General features: G+C 39.7%; 1 protein-coding gene across 3 annotated transcripts in view; it reads right to left on the reverse strand.

Moving 5' to 3' along the window:
- Positions 1-19,317, reverse strand: part of LOC102231377 (alpha-2-macroglobulin-like protein 1) — a 28,713-nt gene extending 9,396 nt beyond the window's left edge. The window contains exons 1-23 of one of the 3 annotated variants that reach the window (XM_023351761.1): positions 19,061-19,317; positions 15,610-15,790; positions 13,720-13,876; positions 12,950-13,002; positions 11,534-11,554; positions 10,938-11,106; positions 10,759-10,843; positions 10,128-10,248; positions 9,575-9,689; positions 9,386-9,495; positions 8,887-9,042; positions 8,341-8,577; positions 8,113-8,176; positions 6,956-7,101; positions 6,709-6,858; positions 6,365-6,595; positions 5,623-5,695; positions 5,227-5,365; positions 4,099-4,324; positions 3,886-4,012; positions 1,788-1,909; positions 339-390; positions 120-203 (exon numbers count right to left, since the gene is read on the reverse strand). In XM_023351761.1, coding sequence (XP_023207529.1) covers positions 120-203; positions 339-390; positions 1,788-1,909; positions 3,886-4,012; positions 4,099-4,324; positions 5,227-5,365; positions 5,623-5,695; positions 6,365-6,595; positions 6,709-6,858; positions 6,956-7,101; positions 8,113-8,176; positions 8,341-8,577; positions 8,887-9,042; positions 9,386-9,495; positions 9,575-9,689; positions 10,128-10,248; positions 10,759-10,843; positions 10,938-11,106; positions 11,534-11,554; positions 12,950-13,002; positions 13,720-13,876; positions 15,610-15,790; positions 19,061-19,146 — 2,905 coding nt within the window. In that variant the 5' untranslated portion in view covers positions 19,147-19,317. Of the gene's footprint in view, positions 1-119; positions 204-338; positions 391-1,787; positions 1,910-3,885; positions 4,013-4,098; positions 4,325-5,226; positions 5,366-5,415; positions 5,555-5,622; positions 5,696-6,364; positions 6,596-6,708; positions 6,859-6,955; positions 7,102-8,112; positions 8,177-8,340; positions 8,578-8,886; positions 9,043-9,385; positions 9,496-9,574; positions 9,690-10,127; positions 10,249-10,758; positions 10,844-10,937; positions 11,107-11,533; positions 11,555-12,949; positions 13,003-13,719; positions 13,877-15,609; positions 15,791-19,060 lie in introns of all 3 variants that reach the window. The other 2 variants (XM_005814141.2, XM_014474577.2) reach the window with 2 other exon arrangements.
- Positions 19,318-25,100: the final 5,783 nt, after the last annotated feature.

Below are 25,100 nucleotides of genomic sequence, written 5' to 3' on the forward strand. Positions count from 1 at the left end.
GGCAAAAAAAGGGAGAAAAAAGTCAGACATGTAAGCACACTTTCTGCTTACTAGACGAGGTACCTGTACCCCCAGGGGCCACCAGGGGCCACCAGCAGCCTAACTGCGATGTCACCTACCCAGGACAGAGACGGACGCTCTAGCTGACCCCTCCACAAACATTTCAGGCCGATGGAGAGAGATTTTCTTCTCCACTGGACCATCTGGTAACAAAAACAGCCATTTGTTGAAGTGTGAGCTGGTTTTCTGATAAAAGTCTGATGCATAATGACATGGAGAGATTTTCTCCACAGAAACCTAGAGACCAAGAGACCCAGCTTTGAAGTGCAGACACTGACCTGCAGGACACAGCAGGGCGTTGTGGCTCTTCATCTGCGGCGTTCCTTCAGCCTGACAGAGAGTCACAGGAGAATACTAAGCCTAACATGGTTCAGAATGTACAAGGAATCTGCATCTGCCTGGAAAATCTGAAGTTTTTCACAATATAAAAAATGGGAGAGAAAAAAAGGACAGCTGCAACTAACAATTAGCTCAGTAATTTATTCTGATGATTAACGGGGTCATTTAAGCACTTTTATACAATATTACAAAAGCATTAAAATATTCAAATTATTCAATTCCTTTAAAAAAGAAAAGATTTTACCAGCTAGTGTACAATAACTTGGCATTCCTCTACTGAACGTTTGATCATTTGTAGCAAAGGATGAACCTGCAGCGAATCAATTCAGCAACTGTAATTAATCTGTTTTTGGATTAACAGATTGATTATTGGATTGCAAAAGGTGCTTAGTAAGAGATTTTTTTTCTTTTTTACAGAATTTGAACTGGATGAAGCTAAAACTGCACCTTGATGAATTCTTGGTAGAATTTACAAAATAAGTTTGGTTTTTTTAATCTGAAATGTAAAATATATATACTGTTTGAACAGTTTTGGCTTAATTACTGCTCTGAGTGTGTTCTTTAATCTAGTCTACTCCAGCTAATCGATTACTTAATTAGTTGATGACTATTTCAACAATTAATCCATCACTATTAGTCAAGACAGAAAGATGTTACTCATTAATAACATTTGCTCTTATTTTTACAGACATGAATTTCAGTTAATATATCTGTGATCCTGACAGACGTCTGGTAAGGGTGCAGGTCTCCTATTGGTTGATTAAAGTCCAGTAATTTTCCTGCAAGGAGAAACAATAAGCAAAGCCCTGAGCCTCCTTAATGTGGAGCATTAAAATATTCCGACATTTTAAATGGAAATAGCTTTGATAAAAAAGAACAAATCAAACAGAGTAAATTCAAATTCAGCCGATATGCAACACTGTATTTATTATGTGTATTTATTATGCTCTTAGAAAAAATGGTTGACAGCTGCATGAAACAAATCACTGCATAAGTAAACAGATAATTCAACCTGTTTCATCTCTAACACAAGGATTATTACACTATAAGGGTAAAACCTCCACATTGATTTTTTAGCAACAATTGCGCATATGAACCATTATGATTCCTATCTAGATCCACTTTTTGACATCCATTAATAATCATCAGTTTGTTCTATGGCTGCCTGTCAGAGCTTCTGTTTGTCTGTTGCTATGAGACCTCTGATCTGAAACGTCCAATCAGAACAAAAGAACATCTCCCACTGCCTTGGAAAAACTGCTTTCATCTTCCAAACTGTTCTTTGTTCCCCAGGACAGGCTGACCGGACAGCGTTCACATCAACTCTACAGCTAAAAAGCAGAAGTGTTGCGGTCGCCGCGGTGACGGGCGCTCTGACATTCACTGACCTCCACCAGCAGCGTGCGGACCACCGTGTCGATTCGGCCCACGTCTGGCACCGTGGTTACCTCGTTACCGCACAGATCGCGGGTCCTCAGAGCCTCGGCGCTGACCCTCAGGCTCACGTCGCCTGTATACACACACACACACACACGCAGGCGTTGGGGGTGTTTAATCGATTCCCACCTGTCAGACGTTGTGTGCAAAGGAAGGACGGCTTCCCATCTCATTACCCTTCCTGTTCCTCCATCCTTCCTCGGTTTTCTTTCCTCCTCCTGTTTACCTCCTCATTAATCCCCATTTGTTGCCTTATTATTCCGTGTCTCCATGCAGCTCTGTTTCCCATGCCCTCCCTCGCTTCCTTCACAGCCCATAATTCTTCACACGGAGGACAAGTACAGATCAGCCCCTCAGGGAGAGGTTTCTGAATGTTTCGTCAGAGATACTACCTGACCTGTTAGTACAAGTGATTGTCAGCATTCCTCTGAGGGAGGGGGTTTTGGGGGAAGACGGGATAATGGGGGGGTTAGCAGATCGCGGTTTGACATACATCAGAACCCCCTCTCCATCCCTCCTGACAGAGGCTGACGGGAATCCTCTGTGCTACGGCAACAGCATCAGCTTCCGCCGCCGGCGCCCTCAGTGAGGAGTGATTAGCTTGTTCAGAACTAGCTTTCACTCTGCAGCTGAAGGTTCTGATGGACGCAGCATGCACGTCAACACTTCACTTAATGAAATGCAAACACATGGCAACAGTGAGATGTCAGAATCCAGGTAATGAGAGCTGACTGGTGTGGTTTACGGAAGGCCAAACGGCCCACATTCTGACACGTTCATACATGACATTTTCAATTCATGAAAAAAAATGAAATTGTTTTATTACAAGCTGGGATTTTTAATGATGAGTTCATGAGCTCATCAGGAATTTATTTACAAATCAATCAGGTCAGCTTTGATCTGACTGATCAAAGGGGGATTATTTCCAGGAGAAAAAAATTGACAAGACTGTAGTCTAAACTATTATATTACAGGATATGTTTAAAACTGCAGTAGGTAACTTTTTAAAATATGCTTTTTTGTATAAAACTGTCACCATGTCGTGACAGTATACAATGAGACAGATAATCTGTGAAACAAACAAACAAATCCAGCTCCTCTGTCACCCTGTGGTCCTACAGCCCTCTGCAGAAATACACAACTGGGTCAGAAACAACCAATCAAAACCAGGAGGAGGGGCTTAGCACTGTCAATCATCCATGTGTGCACTACTCACATCCTCCCTCTGGCTCTCTGCTGCACTACAGCTTCTGGAGCATGCTGTGAATGTTCAGGGTAGTTAGCAGAGCCACCGATGACGAATAAACAGTTTTCCTGGAATGTTTAGTTGTACAGCTGCAGCAATCTGCTAATCTTGAGCTTTTACGAGCTGTGAAGGAAAAGGTGTGAGCAGCACATACACAAACATGATTGACAGCGCTAAGATCTTCCTCGCTTTGATTGGTTGTTTCTGACCAGGAGTGGTGAAAGTCTGCAAATGACTGTAGAACCAGATGAGCTCGTTCTTTTCCACAGATTATCTCATATTTGTTAAAACTGTGGCAGTTTTAACAAACATGCAAAAAGTATATTTTAAAAACATGCTATCTACTGCAGCTTTAAAGTAGAAACTTCAAAAGAAAGTAGGATGATAAAAAAATTATAGTTTAATTGATAATTATCGGAGAAGTTTCAATTTGCTATGAAAAAAGAGTTTGTTTGAAGTTATAAACTGTTTTCGTTGTTTCTAAACTTCATGTAGAAACAAGAAAACATGATTAACAAGTTCACTGCTACGCTGATGATACAGCGCTATGTTTATCTGTATTGTTGGAGGTCAGGGGTCACATCCAGGGGCAGTGATTCCTGGATGTCCATCAGGAAATCTTAAACACGGGAAAACTATAAATAAATATGTTTATTCCAAAAGAAATTCACTGACTTTAATTGTTTCCTGTGGTTAGCCTTGCTCTGGTCCTCAGTAAAGAAGACCTTAGTGTTGTCTGTAACAAGCCTACATTTCGGTGTCCATCCAATTAGCTGAATAACGACCAATTTAGTTGTGTGTACCTAGAGCAGTTGGAGTCACAATCCAGGAGAAGGTCTTGCTCTCCTCTCCACACAGACAGATGCTGTACTGGCAGCCTTCACAGTCTCTGAAGGTGAATTGGTCAGACTGAGCCAAAGTTACTTTGACCTGTGAAACAGAACCAAACACTAAAATAAGCCAGACAACTCATGTACTCTTGAGGAAAATGTCTTTGTAAGAATGTGAGTAACCACCATTATGCACTGGGAGAGGTAATTGAAGACGGTAGCTTTCAGCGTGAACACCTCCCCTCTGATGACGGAGTAGGGCAAGGTGAGGCTGACGAAGAACGGCTGGAAGGCGGTGAGCCCGGTGTTGGGCGACACACCAAAACCAGTAGGGGAGACACAGAAGGCGCTGGCTGCCCATTTGGTGATGGTATCAGGGACCGTCTTCTGAAGGCTCGCCGACCCGCCGTCTCTGGACACAGGGCCAGGCAGGGAAATTCAAAGAGTAAGCAAAAGTTCTTATATATTTCTAGAAAAGCACTAAAAAAATAAAAATCTTAATCTGGGGAAAGATCGAACAATATGTAAAAATACACAAAGCTAATGCCTTCACACAAGCTATGATAGAGATGCACCGATAGGATATTAATATCTGTATCAGTCCTGATATTGAAAGAAATTCTACACTGAGTCTTGGTGACAATATGCCTGATCCATAAGGGCAGATCTACTCAGTCTAATTCTATGCTTTGTTCTCAGAGAAGTCATGCTCTGTTATTTAATTTTACATTCTAGCTCGAATTCTGAACCATTTGAAAGAAGATTTGTTGCAGTTTTTGTACTTGACTTATTGTTTTTGTCAGCTGTTATACTCCTCATTGCACTGACTGAACAACGTAAAATTGTGTTGTTTTTACATGTTTGACCAAGCGTTTGTGTGCTCGGCTAGTGCAGAGTTGTCAAATTAATTTGTAATACTGTGTTGGGAAAAAAAAGCATTAAGTCAATTCAGCCGTTTCTCTGTAGCAGATCAGAAAAGCAGCTGATCCACTCAGATATTGATATCAGAAGTGAAAAAAGTGGATCGGTGCATCCCTAGGCACAGTTAAACCTACATATCTACCATTCACCCCTTCTGCCTCGCTCTCCCTCTCTCACACCCTTCACCCATCTTTAAAGGACCCACTCTGCTTGGCTTAAAATCCCTTTTTGCTATGATTACCAGAACCAAATTAATCAGCCATAAAAAATATAGAAGAGTTTAAAAACATTAAGCACATTTTAAAAGTTAAACTGATTGAGTAATTGAAGCTAAACATTAGTAAGAAGCTTTTTTCTTTAGGTTGCATGGTGTTCTCCTTTTCTCCTTATTACCCCACAGTAATAAGATCCCAGATCCAGGTCTCAGGAAACTCTGTTCTGACTGTCTCCTTTTTCTGCTCCTCTGGACCTCTAGCTTCTCCACCTCTAGCCAATGCCATGTTGAAGGCAACAGGTCCGGCCAAGCCTACTTCTAGAACGACATGAAAAGAGAACAATCAGTCGTTTTGCCACAGTACTCACCCAACTGAGACCAGATCCCAGATCCAGGTCTCCAAGAAGTTTTTTCTAATTGTCTCTTTAGGTATTCCAGCTTGACTGTTTGACACTGGAGCGGCTGCCTGGTCCATTTCATCTACCATTGGAAGAGCCTCTGGCATTGCTAAATAAAATTTTAAAATGGTAACAGTGGCTACTTTCATCACCAAGAATGGGTAGAACAAAACATACCGTTAAACTTGAACACAAAGCAGTCGTAAGGTTTTTTCACATCTGAGTTTGTCACAATTTTGACTCCGATGTCCTAAATGTGGAGAGACAAAGACAGAAAGAGAAATAATGTAGCATGACCGATGTCATTTTATTGCATATTGTAATATCGTTACTGTATATGAGTAATGACATTAACAGGGTTGTTAAAAAGGGATTTAATCTTTAGTGTGTTTCCATTGAATAAGAAATGCAGTTAAAATCAAATGTGAATAAGTCTGTAAGTGATAAAAAACATGCCACGCCGTCATCTTCCTGCCACTTCCTATTGTCATCTTCTTCATGGCTTGCACCAGTGGCACATCCGGTTGTTAATCATGTGACCGTCTTGAGCATAGCAGTTTTGCAAAATAACCCAATTCTAATAAAGGCAAATACACCATCTCATCCTAGCACCAAAACCTTTTATCAACAGTTTTTTGTTTTTTTTTGCAAAATTGCTTAGTGTCCAATAAGCAAAGTTATTTCCGAAATGTCAAATTACACAATTATATGGTCAATGGATACGCAGCTATTAATAAAGTAAAAAGGGTCAAAGAGGCTTAGAACTGAAAATGGATCAAGAGGGATGAAAAAAGAAGAGAAGAAATTTAGATCAGGAAATTCAAATGCCTAAGAAGTAGACATGATGGAGAAGTTAAAACAGATGCTATTGTATAGATTGGCCTAAAAATAGAAGAAATACGTTCCAATAAATCTTTACTTTAAAAATGCTGTAGACGTCTATCTTCTGATAGAACGGAGGGATGAAGAGCGAGCGCTTTGGTCGAACGTTGACGTCGACGATTGGTGTCGGAGTGACTTCAGCTTCAGGAACAGGCTGGAACTCAGGAATTGGCCTGGGGATCATGCCGGGGAAGCAGCGGAACGGATCGAAGTCTTCCACCTCGTAGTCGTACCCTGACAGCTTCTGGACCGGCAGCTGGTTAAACACCTGTTAGGACACGAACCCAAAGGAGAGCGAGCTGAACCTTTGTGTGTTTCATTTTCCAAAGGGGATCACAATGTGTCAGCCTCATCACTTTGATGAGATGCTTGTTGTCATACATAGTCAACGTTGAGCTCCTGCTCTTGCTTCAGCAGTAACACGCTCTGGTCGATGGCTCTGACGGAGCACAGGGATTTGGGGTTGGCCTTCAGTGTCAGGGTGGTCTGCTCTGCTGGGAGCTGCTGAACGGACGAGAACTTCAGGGACACCTGAGGAGCCAACCGTTCACAGAGAGGCATAAGGGGGATCCTGTTTTCTCCATGTGTTGGTTAAAAGAAAATAAAACTGTATCTTTGTGTTTCCTACCTTGTTACTGAGGCAGAGCTGAATGGGAAAGTCCTGGCTGTCTGCCACTATCTCCCCATTGGCCATCACAGAGTAAACAATCACCTGGGCAACAGGGGCGAGGTCTATCACCTCACTCAGTCTGACGGTCAGCTCCCCTTTGTTGACTGTAGCGTCGAACAGACACACATAAACAGATGTGAATGATTAAACAGCTGGATATGTTTCAGAGAAATAAGAAATAACAATTTTGTTCTTTGCTAATAATCTGAAGACAACAGCTGCTAAGTTATGAGCACTAGATGAAAATACAAAACAGACCACATTCCATGTCCTGATTGGTCAACAAATCAGAGAAACACTGTATTCCATGTTTGCCTCTTCTTTTCAAATAAAAACAAATTAACAGACCACTTGAAATGATCAGTTTCTCTGATTTTAGTTTTTATAGTTTGAGTAAAATGAACATTTTCTTTTACTCTATGAACTACTGACAACATGTCTCTGAAATTACAAGCAAAAAATGTAGCATTTGCAGAAAATGAGAAGTGGTCAAAAATAATGTAAGATGCAGTTCTTCCAGACCTCAAATAATGCAAAGAAAACAAGTTCATATTCATTTAGAAACAACAATGCCAATGTCTGAACTCTGGAAGAGATCAGAAATCAATATCTGGTGGAATAACCAGGAGGTTTTCAATGGGGTTCAGTGCAGTGGACTCTTTATTTTATCCAAAGCTGTAACTCATTTTTATCATTTCATTTGTTAAATAAGAGCTGTTGTTTTGCAGTTCCCTTGTTGTCATCTGTATGAAGAGAAGGCTTGTAAATGTTCCGGTTAACTTAAGTTAGTAGTAAGGTGGCAGGTTACTGGAACACCTTTGGTGTGTGTGGGAGAGCGACACAAAAGGAGGTGAAGAAGTGGGAGTCCAGTCGGTGCCACCCCTCATCATATTAATTACATAAAAAGCTGTCAAATACAAACAAGGCAAATAAAAAAAAATTCCCCATCGCTTTAGCGCTCCCTTTAGCGCTGTGACTCTATTGTCATCTAAATCAATCGGCGAAGGTTGGGCATGCACTATATGTGTTGCATATAGTTCATGCCCAGTTTTTGTGCCACAGACTGTCTGTCATTAAGCTTATGCTTTACAGTATAAACTTGATTGGTTTCGTACCAGTTCCTGTTTTGACGTTCACTGGGACAGAACCATGACGCACAATTTCACCTTTGGACAGCACCTACAAAGGCACAAAGGCATGTAAGAAGAGAAAATTCTGTCACTTGGGATTTTTTAATACTCTTGTAGTGGTAAAACAAAAGAACTGAATAATTAGGCAAACGAAAAAAATGTTTTGAACATTTTCTTAACATTACTGCAGCAGAAACACAATGCGACACATACCAGGTAGAAGAAGTTAAGGACCGTCTGTCCCTCTTTCACTTCTGTTCCCTGGATGATGTACTGAGCCGTCACAGTTGCATCTCTGTCGCAGGCGAAACCCTCGCTGATATGCTTGAGCATCAAGAAACTATTGCTCTTGGAATAAGCAGGTGAGACGAACTGGTAGGCCAATCCGTAGTCTGGTCGCCGTAAGTTGGGAACATAAGGTTCGTTTTCCTTTGTATCCTTAGAGAGAACCTGTTCAGTAAGATCAAGGGTTGAATTAGACCATTACTGAAATATACACCAACATCCAGCCATCTTGGTTTATTCAAGCGAAGGCCAGCAAAGAGTTAAAATAAGCATTTTCATTCAGAAATGGGGACAGAAATCTTGTCATCTAAATTAGTCAGCGAAGGTTGCTCCAGATCCTTCTACAGGTCAACCCACAAATCAGGCAACTGGACTAACAGACAACAAGGGCAACTGCAATGGTTCATCAGTAAACCAGTTAAATCATCTGAAGCACTCCTACAAACAATAACAAACCACAAAAAGTGAGCTGACCTTGAGAGAGACAGAGCTCTTCCACTCAGACGTATCCAGAGAAAACTGAGCAATGCCTTTTGCGTCTGTTGTGAGCATCATTTTCTTGGAGTCTTCAACAAACAGATAAAGCAGCTCATTGGCAACAGGTTGGCTGTCTGGGCCGACCAGCTTGATCTGCAAAAATGAAAGAAAGGTTTTCACAATGTTTATTAGTCACCATTCCTAAGGAAGACACCAGAAACTGGTCATAACATCATAAGTTTTCTCTACTAAGTATAGAATATGATTGTGGCAAAGAGGTTGACTAATCTTGACACTGAAGAAGTAATCAGAAGTAATCCTAAATCTAGCTGATACCAGCTGTATTAAGCTACTGTAACTTTTTTATGGCAAACAGTGGGCCGCACATAAAAGTGCCAATAAATCCACTTTGCAAAGGTTGTTGAACAATTTTAGCTGCATCTCTATTAGCAAAACACCAAAAACATGCTAGCAGGTCTTTGATGGAGCTTTTTACCTTTCCTTCAAATGGTATGCCAGGCTTGTATGCTCCAGGTACATCCTCGAAGGTGACAGTTCTGATCTGACTGCTTAGGCTGGCCATCCCTGAGCCTTTAAGAACGACCCCTAGACAGTGGCAAACACATGGGTCACATCCTGGTAGAAACTAGAGTGCAAAACGATACCGAAATCTTTGGGAGCCAACCTGTTCCATCCTCCTCCAACTCAGCATTTAGCTCAAAACGGTCAGAATATGAGAACTTGTTTAGAGCAAACTCTGCCAAGCTCATAGTTTCTGAGGCACATCCACTTTTGTCCAGCTGGAACATAAGAAAATATGGACATACTTTACAGGATTTCTGCAGGTTTCATCAACTCAAACTTAAGAATGTTTACGACAAATGAATGAAATTTATCATGACACAAATGTACAACAGAAAATTTCGTGTAAGAATGGAAGTGGTGTCATGTGAGTTTGTGGGAAGACGAACGTCGTCCAGGCAACCAGTGATACATTTCCAGTTATCCATAATAAATCAAAAAGCTAGCTAGCTAAGTAGCAATGGTATTTTAGCAGATAGTAATTAGTAGTAGTGATTAACGTTTTTAAGGCCAATTTATTTAAAAGCATTTAAGACATTTTAAGGCCTTAACTTTAGGTACACTAATTTAAGTCTTATTAAGACTTGTGCACAGACTGTACTTTAGCAAACATAAAAAAGGAAGTGATTCCAGTCCATTTCCTCTGGAATACTCACAGTCAAATCAAAGTTCTTGCAAATGTCATTGTCGGGCTCCTCTGAACGCCAGAAAAATTGAAAGTATTTCCTACAAAACTCGGCTTTAACTCTACCAAGAACAGGTTTCCCATACGTATATCTGCAGACAAAAAACAAAACATAGAGAAAAAGAAATAATTTAGTCAGCCACTAAATGCACAAATACTTGGTAAGATGAAAATTGAGATTTCAAGCGTTTCATCTGTTGCCTGAGAAACTTTTCTGCCTCTAGCTTCTACAGTGTGGCATTTCAATAGGCCAGTATCACAACGACCAGAATTTTTAACATACATTGTCTTTTATATGCAGCAGTCAGGTTGGATTTTAAGGTCATTGTTGTTAAAGAGGCCCTAGTCTGAATTCCAAAAGAACAAGAACTAAAAACCTTAGTTATAAATACATCAAGTGTCATAACATGCTGAAGTCGTGCGCATCACAGTTCCGATTTTTTTTTTTTTATTGGTCAACCTCCCCAGAAGCCGACGTTAGCTTGAGGTTAAGAAGTTTGGAATTTTGGGATAGTGTTGTCACATGTTTCATTTAACAAAATGTATTTGAGAAAACAAGAAAACATATGCATATTGCAGGTTGACACTTAGTGGTCACTCACTTTCCACAGATCTTGAATGTGGTCGTTGTGTCCAGGATGGTGATCACACTGGGCAGGTCCACTTTTACCTCAAACTTTGGCAAAACTGCGACAAAATGAAACCAATGAAACAACCTGCAGAGCAACAAACTTTAGCTCGATCAGTCCTTCTCTTGCTCTAGATCTCCAGAAAAACTCACCGTACTCCTTGATGTCGAATGTGTGGGAGATCTCCTCCTCTTTGTCTGTCACAACGCTGATGGTGTAAGTTCCCTGAGCGGCCTCGGGGATAGAGGCGTGTGACAGGTCCAGGATGCCGCCACCAATCGTCTGATTCAGCCACTGGGCGATGCGGTTTGAATTGGGATCCTACACACAGGAATTTCATTAATACTAATCCTACATAGTGTAAATACTTGACCTCATGGGTTTGTTTGTTTTTTGTAAATTAAATACTGCACTATAATTTAACATTAGTTGGTGAGAATTTGAGCTGACAAGTGTTTTTATTTTACATTTCTAAAAAATATTTGCCTCTGCTATCACCTTTCAGTGAGGTTAGGTTTAATTGAATGTTAGGGATGGTGGGGATTTTCCCACAAACTCTCAGCTTTCTAACCCTAAGTACCACCTTACTGTGAGATCTATTACAGTAAAAGGTTAAAGAGATCCACGAGCTTTAACATCAGCCAGACCAGCTGCATTTCTGCATTTTTATTGCATCTTTCCTTCTTCCTGCAGGCAAAACTCCTCAGGGAAAGCAGACATGTCAGCATGGAAATATTTGAGTTCTTACCTGGAGTACCACCTCTTTGTACTAAAAAGAAAGAAAGAAAAAAATTTAGTTGAAGTCAAGAGGAGGTGCACAAAACACACTTCAAGCAATTCTCCAGACTATGTCAATCTCAGCTGAAAGGGGTTCCTCTTCTCTGGCAAATACTGTACAGTTATGGGTCCATGCATGCTTTGATAATCTGATTTTTCTTCTTCAAATCCAAAACCAGGATTGGAAAAAGTGTTCTTTGATTTATTTCCCCCAATAAAACTATCTAAACCAATGGTTAAATTGAAAAGAAAAAAAAAATCAAGTAACATAATAATAGAATCCAGGAAAACCCTTTTTTCCCAGGGAGACCTGGACAAGAAGAACAGAGCTGTACAGCAATCAAAACAATAATTAAAAAGGTACGGACAACAATGAAACATTATAATTCAAAAGGAAACTAAAACTCATTTGGTTTACATTTTGTAGTCAAAATATTTGTTTAGAAAAAGATACCTAATATACTCACAAGACCTAAAGTGCGAGGAGGGGTTTTGAGTGAAATCATTACAAGTTTTGTTTTTCTCAACAGCCAAGAGCCCAGACTCTTTGGACGAAGCAAAGCATAGAACAAGGGGCTGGTTTTTACCAGGATAATGTACGTGACAAACCAAATTGTTTTTCTGTGCTAGAAATTTTATGCTTTTACTTAGAATTACAAAAGGAAAATCTAACTGCTTAAATATCTGTCTATCCGTTTTCAACCACATCAAGAAAAACTGTTCCTTAAATTTAATACACACAAAAAAAGAGAGAAACATCGATGGACTATTAAACCATCACTGGATTGAGTTGTAGGCCCAAATTATCCAGAACATCTAAAAAATGCTTCCTGTTTTAGGTTATTGGTTATTTACAGACCCACGCTTTTCTCTCCGCTCTGGTGATATTTTGAAGACATGAAAAAAGAGGTAAATTCATAAAACCTGCATCCTGTAAGAGTGAAGGGATGACGTCTTTACATTTCCATCTGATTGGACTTATGGAAATAGAAATTTCATGTTCACAGCACGCTGCCATGTTCTCATCTCCCTCATTAGAAACGGGGAGAAAAAAAAAAAAAAGGCCTGCGCCCGTATTGATTCAGATGTTTAGGTCACGCGCGGTGTGTGCCAAATGAACTCTGACAGCGTGTTTATCGCACCACTCCACACACTGCTTCACGCCCACACCATCTTCCAAAAGCAACAAACAGCGCTGCTTCCGCCTCCCACTCTGCCTGAACCAAAATAGACCCCGATGATCGTTTTCGCTGACTGCTCGCAAGAAATCACAGCCCATTACCGAGTTCACTCGTCGCAACCCAACACGTTTCACACGGCTGCAGAACAGTGACAAGATGAGCGGCATAACAAAAATAATAATAATAATAATAAATGAAGAACATACCACTCGAACCACTGGGATGAAACTGGCATCCAAAGAGACAATCCGGAATTTGACTTAAAAAGAGAAGAAAGATAATAATGTTAAATATGAGCAAAACAGCAAACTGAGGGTATAAATAGAACAAAGATTATACAACATATTTTATTTTGAGAGGGGAATAAACATAAATGATGTGTATAATCCAATGATATTACTCTAATTGCAAAGAAAAGGTGGAGTATCTTCTAATAAAATAAAAACAAAAAAATTCTTAAAGGAATCCTTTGCATTTTATTTTGTTTTAGACGTTGAGTAGATTGTCTGCTTTAGCCTTTAAAATAATAATTAAAAAAACGTCTTCAAACAAGACATAAAGGTAAAACCCAATAAACTTATAACATACTTTTTTTCTTTTTTAATATGAGTAGAACTCTTGTGATACAAGATCATTTCTCCTAATAAAGCCAGAGAAATGAGAAATGAGGAAGTGATTAAGAAAATGCATGGTTTCTTTTTTTTGCCTTAATTAGATTAAATTTAAAGTTCATCCAAACCCCTTCTGATGAGAACTGTTGAGGAAACAGTGGTTCTGTGCATTTAGAAACAACTCCCAAACTTGCTAAGTGATGGCTCAGCGTTATGCAGATGCAACAAAATAGTCCAAAATTATGCTGGTGCAGCTGAATTGCTAAGCAGTGCAGAGACAAAAGCTGAATATTGCTAATTCCGGCATCCAGCTGAAAGCTTCAGCGCTTCCACACATCCAGGATGGCGCGACATTAGACACCCACCGGTCTGTCCAGGTTTGTATATGGGTTTGTCAGTCTGCACAATGTGGATGAAGCCGGGCGGCTCGATGACGATTTTGGTCTTCTTGCTCATGGAGGCGCCCTCACCCGCCAGGGTCACCTGGATGACTGCCACCGTCCTGACTGGTACGGCTGGCACCTGCAACGCCACAAAATAATACAACATCCAATCAGATTTGAGACATTCGATATCAATCGCAAGTGTCAATGTGTTTTATTGGGCTTTACGGTGCCTATAAGAGGTAATCACACACTTGGCAGATTTACTCTCTGATTGCTTTTACAAATCAATCAGCATCAACAAAATGTGGTTGTGTTGACAAAACAACTTACAAAAATACCCTTTAAAATCAAATTGAAAACTGATTTCTCAAAAAATGACAATAAAATAAAAATATGTAACCTTTAAAAAAAAGAAGAAGAAGAAATTGCATAAATATGGACTCTGTTTAAAGTGACTGACCTAACTCAACGTAGGTCCTGCCAACTGGTGCTGGACCATAACATTTATTTTCCAGCAAGACAACAAACCCAAGCGTTCAGCAGGAGCTACGCAGAAAAGATTTGAAGACAACAAGGTGGAGGTTCTCGAGTGGCCCAGTCAAAGCCCAGACCTTAATACGATAGAAAACGTGTGCGTGGACTTGAAAGCTGAGCCCCACCAACCTGACAGAGCTAGAACAGTTCAGGGGGAAGAATGAAGGAGAGAAGTCTGACTGACAAACAAACTGCATGCTGGGATTGCAGCCAAAGGAATCTATAAGGGGGTGAATATTTATACAATCACTTGTTTTGTGTGAAATATTATTTCACTGTCATTTTGTAGAAATCAGCTTTTACTTTGACATAATTTAAATTTCCTTATTTTGTCGATCGATTCGTAAAAGAAATAAAAAAGGATAACACATCCAAGGGGCTGAATACTTTTATAGACCCTGTAGGTAGAGTCTTCTTCTGAAACCAGTTGGTCGCACTGGTTATTATTTGAGGGCGTCAGTGTAAAGGAGGCTTCACAATTATTTACACTTTGCAGATTTGATCATTTTCCCTCCACTTCACAACTGGGTCCTTGCTTTGTGTTGGTCTGTCACATATAATCCCAAGAAAATCAGTTTCACATTACAACCACATTCTGGTTGTAATGTGATAAAATCTGAAAGGGAAAGAATGTGAGGAATGGCCGGGGAATAGGTGTGCCTTGTATAACAGGATAATAACTGCATGAAAGCAGAGTAAATTGAGCTTCATAAGCTAAAAAAAATTGATATTTCCCAACAATTTAATTAGAAAACTTGTTCACTGTGTGTCTTTGCTTGCCAGTAAAGCTGCTATTGCGTAACGGGGAACTGAAACTTCTTCCAGGAAAGTGTTTCAAGGGGATTTTTTTTCCACATGCATGCATTCTGAGGGTACAGGACAGGAGGTGTTCGTCAGAAGAATGCAGGTAGAAGGCTAATCCTCTGGCAGAAAGAGGATTCACGCTCGCTTGGCTGCGAGCGTGAAAACACCCGATCGTTCCTGAAGCGGGGCCCGACAAACTCAAACGAAGACTTGTTGTTGTTGCAGAGCAGATTAGAAGCAGGCTCAGGGCTTTCCTCATCAATATGAAGCAAGGCCTGCAAGCTAACAGGAACCAGAGAATTCACGACTGAACCCCACCGCTGACAGCCTGAGTTATGGCGCTACCTAATGAGGAGTAATGATGCCAAGATCCGTGGCATTCTGTGACCAAACAATGAGAGGATGAGGGGAGGAGAGCACACTGTGTTTAAAAACATCATCAATGCAGTAAGTGTTTTGAAAAATTCAGAGTTCTGCTCAGTTTTGCAGGAGGAGAAAAAAAAAGACCAGCAGACGGGCAGGCAGGCTGACCTGGAAGCTGAGGCAGTGATAGAACTCCTCAGAGACGGTCGCCTCCAGGATGACGCTGCTGCTGGAATTCACAGTCAGGGAGACGGCGAGAGAGAGGCGTTCAGCGGGGTTCTGGACGTGAGCACACAGGGTCTCCTGTTTCCCTCCAGTCACACGGGAGCTAACAGTCACTGCATAGATACTGGAGTGGGTTAAAAAAAAAAAAAGGTTATTTAGTGTAACTGGTATAAAATGTCTCCCAAAATGTTTTAATATGAACAGCTTTGAATGCATGGAATCTGCTGGAGAACAAACTTCAAATGAAGGAGTTCTCGCTGTTTTCTTTTACGTGCATTTTGAAAGATGTTGCAGAAATGCATTAGCAGAATATTAAAAAAGTTTTACACACATTTGTAATGGGAACACAGCCACTGAGGCATTGCTAGCGGTATTTACTCCAATTCATAACAAACTGTCCAAGGTCAAATCTTTGTAAAGCTGTCAAGTTTTTCTATTCCCAAATAAATTTAAAAAGCTGCTTGTTCTTGAGTTAATGAAGGTCATATAAAGTTTAGAGGTCTGTAGCTATTGACTCTGCAGAAAGTTGATGACCGCTGGTTTTCCATTGCCTACCACTTTGTGGCTGGGTTGCTGCGTTTCCCCAATTGCTTTAACTTTGTTATAACACCACCAACTGTTGACTGTGGAACGCTTAGTAGTGATGACTGCCTTGAAGGTGACATGATCTTCCACAAAGGTTTCCACTAGCTCGTACATTTATAAACCTGTGTGTATGAAAGTGAAAACAGTGCACGTATATTCACCTTTTTCATAAAAAAAGTGCTGAATGTCAGATAATCTTAATTCCTTCATATTTAAATTCAAGTCAACCAAATCGTCTTACGCCAAATCTTTTTAAAGTTGTCTTAATCCATAGATCTGTAGGATTACTGAAGATCTTTTCCTCCTTTGGGTCCAGCAGCTGTTGAGACTTTATTTAAAACACACTACAAAGTTTATTTTCACTGCTCTCCCAAATACCTCTTAACTCTCACCACTGCTACGTTACTCTGAGCAGTGCCACGGCAACAGAGAAAGCCCTTTGTAAGACGCCTCTACAAGTGTTTGGTTAAGATTGGTTCAAACCAATGTGTTTGGTCGCAGTAATGCAGGAAACTATAGACTCTATAGGGACGATAGGAAAGTGTAGACAGAGGTTGTCTTTAAGCTTCAGCTACGAAGACAAGAAAGAACAAAGTCTTAATCAATGAGGACTTTCATCCTTAAAGATGCCACCTATTTTCTTATCTATCTTTATTCAAAAAATACTTTTTGATCCAAAGAGATGACACATGGTTGTTCAAAAACTTCATCATTGCACTGCATAATGAGGCAGAAAAGCAAGTAGCAATGCATATTGTTATGACATTTGCATAGAATCTACATACATTTTATAGCAGTGGGAATCGTGTGTTACATGTTACATTTTTGAGTTGGAACCCTATTGCATCCAAATTTTGTTTTTTCTTAAAATGTTTTGGGAGATTTGTTTTCTCTGAAAGAACTTTTTACAATCTGATACACGGAATGCAAACCGCTGTTATAGCTGAAAGGGAAACAAACAAATCGACACAATTCAATGTTTTCATGGTGCTGCTGAAAATGCTAACGCTACCCAAGCAGCTAGCACTTATTGGATCAGTTTACATAAGCACAAACATTTTAGCCACAACGATAATGTGAAAGATGATATCAGCTGCAATTGGCACGTGTTCCATAAAATGATGTAAGAACATGCAGTTATGTTAAATGTTTTATTACATTTTGTGAAAAAAGCACAAACATTATGATTAAACAACATCTACTCTTCTCTGGATGTAGCTGACTTTAAAGAAATCTCTTGTGCATCATCATTTGGTCATGCCTGGACTCTGATTGCTAGAGCAGATAAAAAAAAGGTTTGATTTCTTGTTTCATTGCTGGGGAACTACGTACCGGATAATAGGCCAGCTGTCTCCTTGCAGCTCATTTTAACTGTGCATAGTGAAACTCTTGACTCAACAACACACTTTTTTCTGTGCAACATGCAGTTTTAGAGATGGCTGTGCACAGACTGAATATCCCAAGCGTAAACAGCACACAGTGCAAACTAAGCTCTGAGGAGAACTTGGCTTTCTGTATTTCTGTTGACCTAATGGGGTATCTATAGAAATGCACTTTGACATGGAGAATCTTGCAAAGATGTTGATTTAATAAATGTCTGTTGGTTCATAACATATAAGGTACACAAAATGTCAGTCGTTTCACCAATCAGTTGGCGATTGGTGATTGAAATTAAAAAAAGTTTCCTAATCAGCAGGCGAACTACTCAAAAATCACATTTCTGTCCCTTCTGTTCAATAAAGGCAACAGTGAAAAATCCCATGGTCATTGAACACAATAACAATCAGAATGTACTTTGATGAACTTTAAGAACCTAATTTTAAATACATTATTAATCGATAGATTGAAAGATAAATGTTAGAGACATTTGTTCTTATTCATTAAAACAGACATTTAAGTTTTTTTGATGTAATGGATGCAAACCAACAACTTTACCAACTGCTGATTCTTGTTTCTTTTATAGTTAACGTTTAATGCATTTAACTGCTAAATGAGACTGTGACACATTTGTGTCTTGATACAGTGTGTAGAACTCAAGAAAAATGTTATTAGTATTATTTATGTTTGCACAAGATATGATTCACTTACAAGCTGTCTGAACTTATGTCAGCAAGATTTAACTCAGTTGTGGATATAAATGACAGGTGAAAGTCTAAGTGGCCAAACATATTTCTGTAGCAAAGATTTTTAGAATGGTGCTTCAAACATATTAGATAAATAAATATTTCACTCAAGGAAGTCTTTTGATGGCATCATATTGCGATGAAGGTTACGACTCTACTGTTAAACATAAACCCAAATTAGGAGGTCATTTAAGAGGTTAAAACACATATTTCATTGGTTTCAGATTAATAGTTATGATTTATTTTAGGTTGTATTTGCATACCTTCAGAACATGTACTAGGTACACACTGGCCCACTGTTTGTTGGGTGTTTTACTACAACATTGTTCAATTTAAACCCAGAATAGACTAATGAGATACTTACATTTACTCCCATCTCTCAACTTACAAAATGATATTTAGCATTTCCCTTTTAAAAGACAAAAAAACTGGACTGAGTAAATTTTGGAGTGCGGCTAGTTAAAGTCGTTGAAAAAAAGCATCGAGGCCTCGGGACTCTACAGAGTCGCTATCAGAAGAAACACAAACAGCCTGCCGCGAGCTAGAACTCCCGTTTTCCTCCTGTTTGGTCACGTGCACCTGGTTATCCCGCAAACTCCTGCGCGTGAGTTCGTCTCTACTCTCCAGTGCCAACTTCTGTTGCCATAACAACCTGCGGCAGTTGGTTGGAAAGTTTTTTTACTCACGTTTCGTTCAGGTTGGCCGACGTCGCGGTCAGCAGCAGAGCTGAGGCGAACATGGCAGCGGCCAGGACTCGGAGGACAGGTGCCATGTCTGCGGCGCGAGACGACCCGACCGGACCGGAGTCTCGAGGAGCAACGGGGAGGTTGAAGAGGACGGAGGAGGGTCTTCCAGGTCCCTGCTGTGGCCTGACAGTTGGGGATGTTGCCTGCTCTGAGCTGTCCTCACTGTGGTGGCGGTGCTGTTTTATAACAGCGAAACTCCCTCCAGCTATTACCCCCCTTCTTCTGGGTCACTCCCCCAAAGTTCGTTGGACATTTGCAGCCTCCTCCCCTTCCCAAAAGGAGAGTAAGGAGGCCACCTTTCCAATTTCTTAAGAATTCCTGTAAAAAGCAAGCAAGAAAAAGAAAACAGTGGGTGGAAAGGTGAAAACACAATAAGAACCATGATGACCATGCCAAGTTTTTACTAGACTGGTTTGTCAACATCTAAATCTGGCCCCTGGGAGCCTGGCCTAAGGGTTCTGTGTAATGATACTTTTAGCAACTTGCCTGTCAGTGGGGAATCTCTGGCTCTACTACATAGATATGTTTTGGCTTGAAGAGCCTTTGTAGAGGCTCCATCACCTGCTCAAAGTAAACATTATTCAGACTTGGCCCAAGTCCCTTTTCTGCTTACGGGGCCTTAGCAGAAAATAATTTAGGGGAAACTCCTTCTGTTATGAACATGACCACCCAACACAGATTGGGTGGAATCTGGGTGAGAGAGGAAAGTTTGACTTTCTGATCGCTGATAACTTCATATTATTTGCTGAGATTTGTGAACAAACCGAGCTCAAACACTGAGATCATATTGTAGTCATGGTAACACATAATCAAACTACGAAGATTATTCCTTGAACATTTACAAAATAAACTTGCCAAATAAAAATTCAAATGTTACACAATTACATTTAATTTAATTAGTCTCTGCTGAAAAAGTTTAATTGGATTCTCATTCTCAATAATAATAATAAAAAAGTTAAAACAGCTGTGTTGAAGCTGTCTGTCTCTGTGTCCAGTGTTTTTAGGGGGCCCCTTTTAGGGTTTGGGAGCTCTGAGAAGCTGCTTAGTTTGCTTCTGCCTTGGGCCGGCTGTGCTCAGGCTCCTCCAGATGCTGGAAAAACTGGAACCCAGTGAGTAAAACCTGATTTGGTGTTTTGGGAATACAAATTCCCTTTAACTTTCATTTGAACTCTTGTGTTCAGTGGACGCAGACAGAAAGATGCATCTATGGTGTTTAAAGTTTGATTGGAAGTTTGACTCCTGTATGATTGGCACCAATCATCCAGATTGTGTTTATTATGAAAGCAGTTAATGTCTGTGGTAGATTTCAGTATAATAAATTTGACAGGATCTGGGATAAATGGAAAAGATTCAGTCTGTTAAATATCCAGAATTTGTCTGATCCTCTGCACCATTTGTATTTCAATTTGCAATCTTTGCCTGTGATATCAGGAGTGCAACCCTCCTCCTTTTTCTTGATGTAATTATATGTTTTATTTTGGTTTCTTTCCATGAATGAAAGTTCTGAAGACCTTGAATTAAATATATGTATATATATATATATATATATATATATATATATATATATATATATATATATATATATAAAACCAGCAGGTATTATCACTAGCAAAGAAATGGGTTTTTTTTTAATTAAAAAAAATGAAACATCGATCTAGCTGCTAAAAATGGCCTAATAAATTATGATTATGCATCTTTCATTATTTCCTGAAGCTTCATTCTTTGTCTTTGGGAAAAGTTTATTCAAAGGATATTTATAAAACTCCATTGAAGTCGTTATTCGAAAGCTTTTTGCAGGTAGACGAAACACAGTCGGCCTACATGTTTGCTTCTCTGCATTCCAACCTGATCCAGCCAATGACAAGCAGTCAGTGAAAAGCTTTGGTGCACAAATGAAGGACTCTGGCACAAAACAAGGCACAGCAAGGACAACTACAGACGAGGTTTGCAGTCCAGCGGGACGCAGGAAAGGTTAAACATGAGAGGAATTCCTCTCAGGATATTAAATCTCTTCTGTCTCTGACATGACACACATCTTCCCTTCATTCCTGAGAGAGGAGAGGAGGCAGAATACAGATAAGCAGAGAGCAATTTGCACAACACAGACATTATTTGGTCTGACTCCGCTGGAAAAAAGTGCCTGAAATCAGGTTGTGTTAGGTTGTTTTTTTGTCTTTAATTCATTTCAGGTTAGTGACCTGTTTGACTGAAGGCACCGCGGTGACAGTCTTTTATCTGCTTTTATCTTTTGTCTCCTCCTCTCTTTGATCTCTGCTGCTTCAAGTCATTTGAATTCAATACTGAATGGAAAAGAAATTATTACATATTTTCCTTTTCGGCAATCGGCTTTTGCTTTATTCTTCTGCTGGTACGGCTAATGAAGAGTTCCTCGCTTCTGCCGTTGATGTGCTCTTACGTCACTCTAAAGAGGCTCATGGTACAACCTGATTTAAAGCTTGCCGTGCTGCATTAATGAACAGAAATAAACACACGCAATACGGTTAAGATGAGTATGGAACTCTGATTAGATGGGAATGAACTTACAGGGGGTTTCTTGTAAACTAGAGTTTCATTTACCTGCTCACACACTACTATAGATCACAAGGAAACTAGGGGGGAACTGCTGTGCTCAGGGCCACATTGGCATGTGGCTGGACAAATCTGGAATCAAACCAACAACTTTTCAGTTGCAAGGCAACTGCTCCTCCAGTATGCCACAGAAACCCCTCAGAGGGGAGAATGAGTAACATGTAATGGTTCCTGGCTTGATATTTGCCTGACCATTGCCCTCCTTTTCAATTCTGCTCAGTTCTTACCTCCCTTCAATGCTCCATCTGGGATTTCTCCCATTGAGCTCAATTTCTCTGGTTCAATTTCAACCGGGCCAATCAGCAAACAGGAGGAGGAGTTGTGAACGATTGCCATCAATTTTCTGCCCTGATTTAGAATTGCAGTTTATGGTTGTAGTTTGGCAATGGCAGAAAATGAAAGATGCCGTTCAGCCCGTGTTGGTGACGCTTTCAAATATTGAGCAATTAAAGTCTGAGCAAAAGGAATGTCTAAGATGTTTTATTGCTGGCAGAGATGTTGTGGCCCCACTCCCCACTGAGCAGGGCCACGTTTACAGCACACACAATTTCTGGAAAGCTTCATAGAGAGCTGGCGCATCACATACATTGGCGATTGGGTAAAATCAGGTCCAATTGTTTAAAACTTCAACAGAGTCAATTCCTCAAGCAAGCAATCGCTTCTCAATAGCCAATGGTCCAGACCCTCTGGACAAAGCAAACCGAAGAACAAGGAGCTGATTGCTACCAGGCTAGCTTAGCATTATCTCATCCATCCTTTGTCTGTTTATTTGGGCTTCTGATAGTGTCTCAGATAAATGCCCTCAGCAAAACCATGAGTAATACAAATCTTTTCCATTTTTGCTCCTTGCATTTTAAAACGCAGTTATTCAAAAATGCAGAAAAGCGTGGGCGAGTTTATCAGCTCAGAGTAAAAGAAATCCAGACTCCTTCTCTTCTTTAAACTCCAATGCAGAGCAGATATTCATAGTCTGGAAGTCAAAAGTTCAGACATTTATTTATTTTTTTCTCTTGGTTTTTTTTCTTTGCTGTGAACCACGCTATAGCAATAAACCTGAATACATTAAAAAATGACAGTATGAACAACTCTCACTGTTTTTTTAATTGATTGATGGACAAGCCAGCAGCCATTTTTATCCTGTCTGGAGAATTGAATACTTGATTTCTTTTGTTGAGGGTGCACAAGTCATATTCACACACGCCTTTTGTCTTAAACGTAAATGTTAAATGTGTTTAGGAGAATCACAAAACAACACAGATGAATGGACGTACAGTCAGGTTGAATGTTTGTTAACAGGAGAAATACTAATCGGAGTCCAACTTGTGCATTACTGTATGTTTCCTAAGCTTGGTTTATGTAATGCTGGGCAGTAAACTGTCAGATCGGATTCTATGGAACCTTTAGTAAGATTTATAGTAATGTGTAAACAAACCACCCCGCCACACAGAGCCTCAGTAAATTGAGCTTCAGACTGTCCCTACTGTTATTATGCAAGAAGAAGGGCACACCGCCCTCAAACAAGATAAATATTCATGTTCTGACACTTACTCAAACATTTCCTTCAAGATACTTAAAATAAAAAATATGTTTTTTGGACTTTTTTGGACCCAGAGGAGGAGGGGCAGAGCAGAGAGCTACCAGGAAGCTGACGTAAGACTTCACTATCGCTGTTCTGGAGGAGTCAACAATTCATTTATATTTGAAAGATTTTGGACATAAAAGAATCTTTACTTTAATCTTAAGGAGAACATTGCAGTTTAATCACATGACCATGTAATTGTTTTAAAATTGCAACAAAAATGTGGCTGCATCCTGCCTGGTCAGATCTTTCCAGAAGGTTTAAGATAGATTTATTCTAAAGATTTTTTGAGTGTAGCTTACATTTAAAAATAAATAAATAAATAAAAATAAAACAGCAAACAAAACGAAAACATAGTTGTAGACATTTTTCCAAATGTCTAAAAAAACCAAACATTTTCTAAATTTGTAGGTCCAGAAGAATCTGTACCATTTACTACGACACTTAATTACACATTTTTTGCAGCTTATATTGTTGATTTGATCTATATTGCCCTGAAAATGTATTTTGTAAACAAGGAAGTCAAAGGACTTACCTCTTGTAGTGCAGGATTTAACTGTGCCACAGCACAAATCTCGGGAAAGATTGAATGTCATGAATAGAATGGTTGTCTCCATTACTTGGAAATGGATGAAGCTTGAAACCACCGGATCCTCCGTAGACCTGACTAAAACAAGTAACTGGGGAAGAATGGCCTTAGCCAGAAACCTGATCAAATACATGATCACCAAGGTCACCAAGGCAGAGTTCCAGTTTCCTCTTGTAGAGTAAACTACTGCCAATGTACCAATCAGGACTTAATGGCAGAGTGAGCAGATGGGAGCCACTCCTCATTGATAGCATATGATAAGCTGCTTAAATTTAGCAGAAACACACATTTGAGATTGTGAGAGCAGGAGAAAGTTTTTGTTCTTATGAAACAAAAATAAAACTTTTGCTTTATTTTTATAGGATATTCAATTTTTCTCATGCCTGGAGAAATACTGTGATCATTTAAAAGGTCAGTGATGTATTTTCCAAGCTGTCCACCGTCTTCCATTCGTCACTGAAGGCCATCCTTATAGTCATCCGAAACCATAGTAACCCTTCATCACAGGATACAGAACAAGAAAATATAAACGCCTGTGAATGCACAGCATGCATAGTCAATCTCTGACCTTTTCTGGATTGGGATGTTATTTTTCGATTAAAACAGATGATTAAAACAGGTTGGGGAATAACAACCTGTATTTCTTGTCCTTAGGGCCGGCTGCTCCATAATTCAGTAGTTATCTCATGTGTGTCTGGATGAACCTGTTGGCTATTTCCCTCAAACCCTTTCCCTGGTCCCACACCCCAGACGTTTTGTTTTTCTTTTCTTTTTCTTACTGCATTACTTGACAGCCATGATTCGTTGCTTTACATGATTAAGAGTTTTAGGACACAGTTTCCAAAGACAGACTACTATCTGATATTGACTGAAACTTGTTGTGAACATTAACAAATAGAAAAATTATATCTGCTGGCTACATGGTTATTACGGCTCTATTCCTCAATTACTATTGTGTTTGTTACTTTTTGAGCAAGAAAATAATCAACACTAGATGAGAGTTTAAAACTTTTATTCAGTTTTATTTAAAAAATCCTTTATGACCAAACATAAGAGAAACAGTTTTCTCGAGCAAAATTTCATCCAAAGACATAAATGAAATGATACAATCCAAACAGTCAAGTCAAACTTTATTGATATAGCACATTTACAAGAGCCTCAGCACAACAAGCATGACATCACATTTTATCATTATCAAACAACACCAAGACGTGGTAGAAAAA

Source organism: Xiphophorus maculatus, chromosome 18 (genome assembly GCF_002775205.1).
Source record: "Xiphophorus maculatus strain JP 163 A chromosome 18, X_maculatus-5.0-male, whole genome shotgun sequence".
NCBI classification, from domain to species: domain Eukaryota; kingdom Metazoa; phylum Chordata; class Actinopteri; order Cyprinodontiformes; family Poeciliidae; genus Xiphophorus; species Xiphophorus maculatus.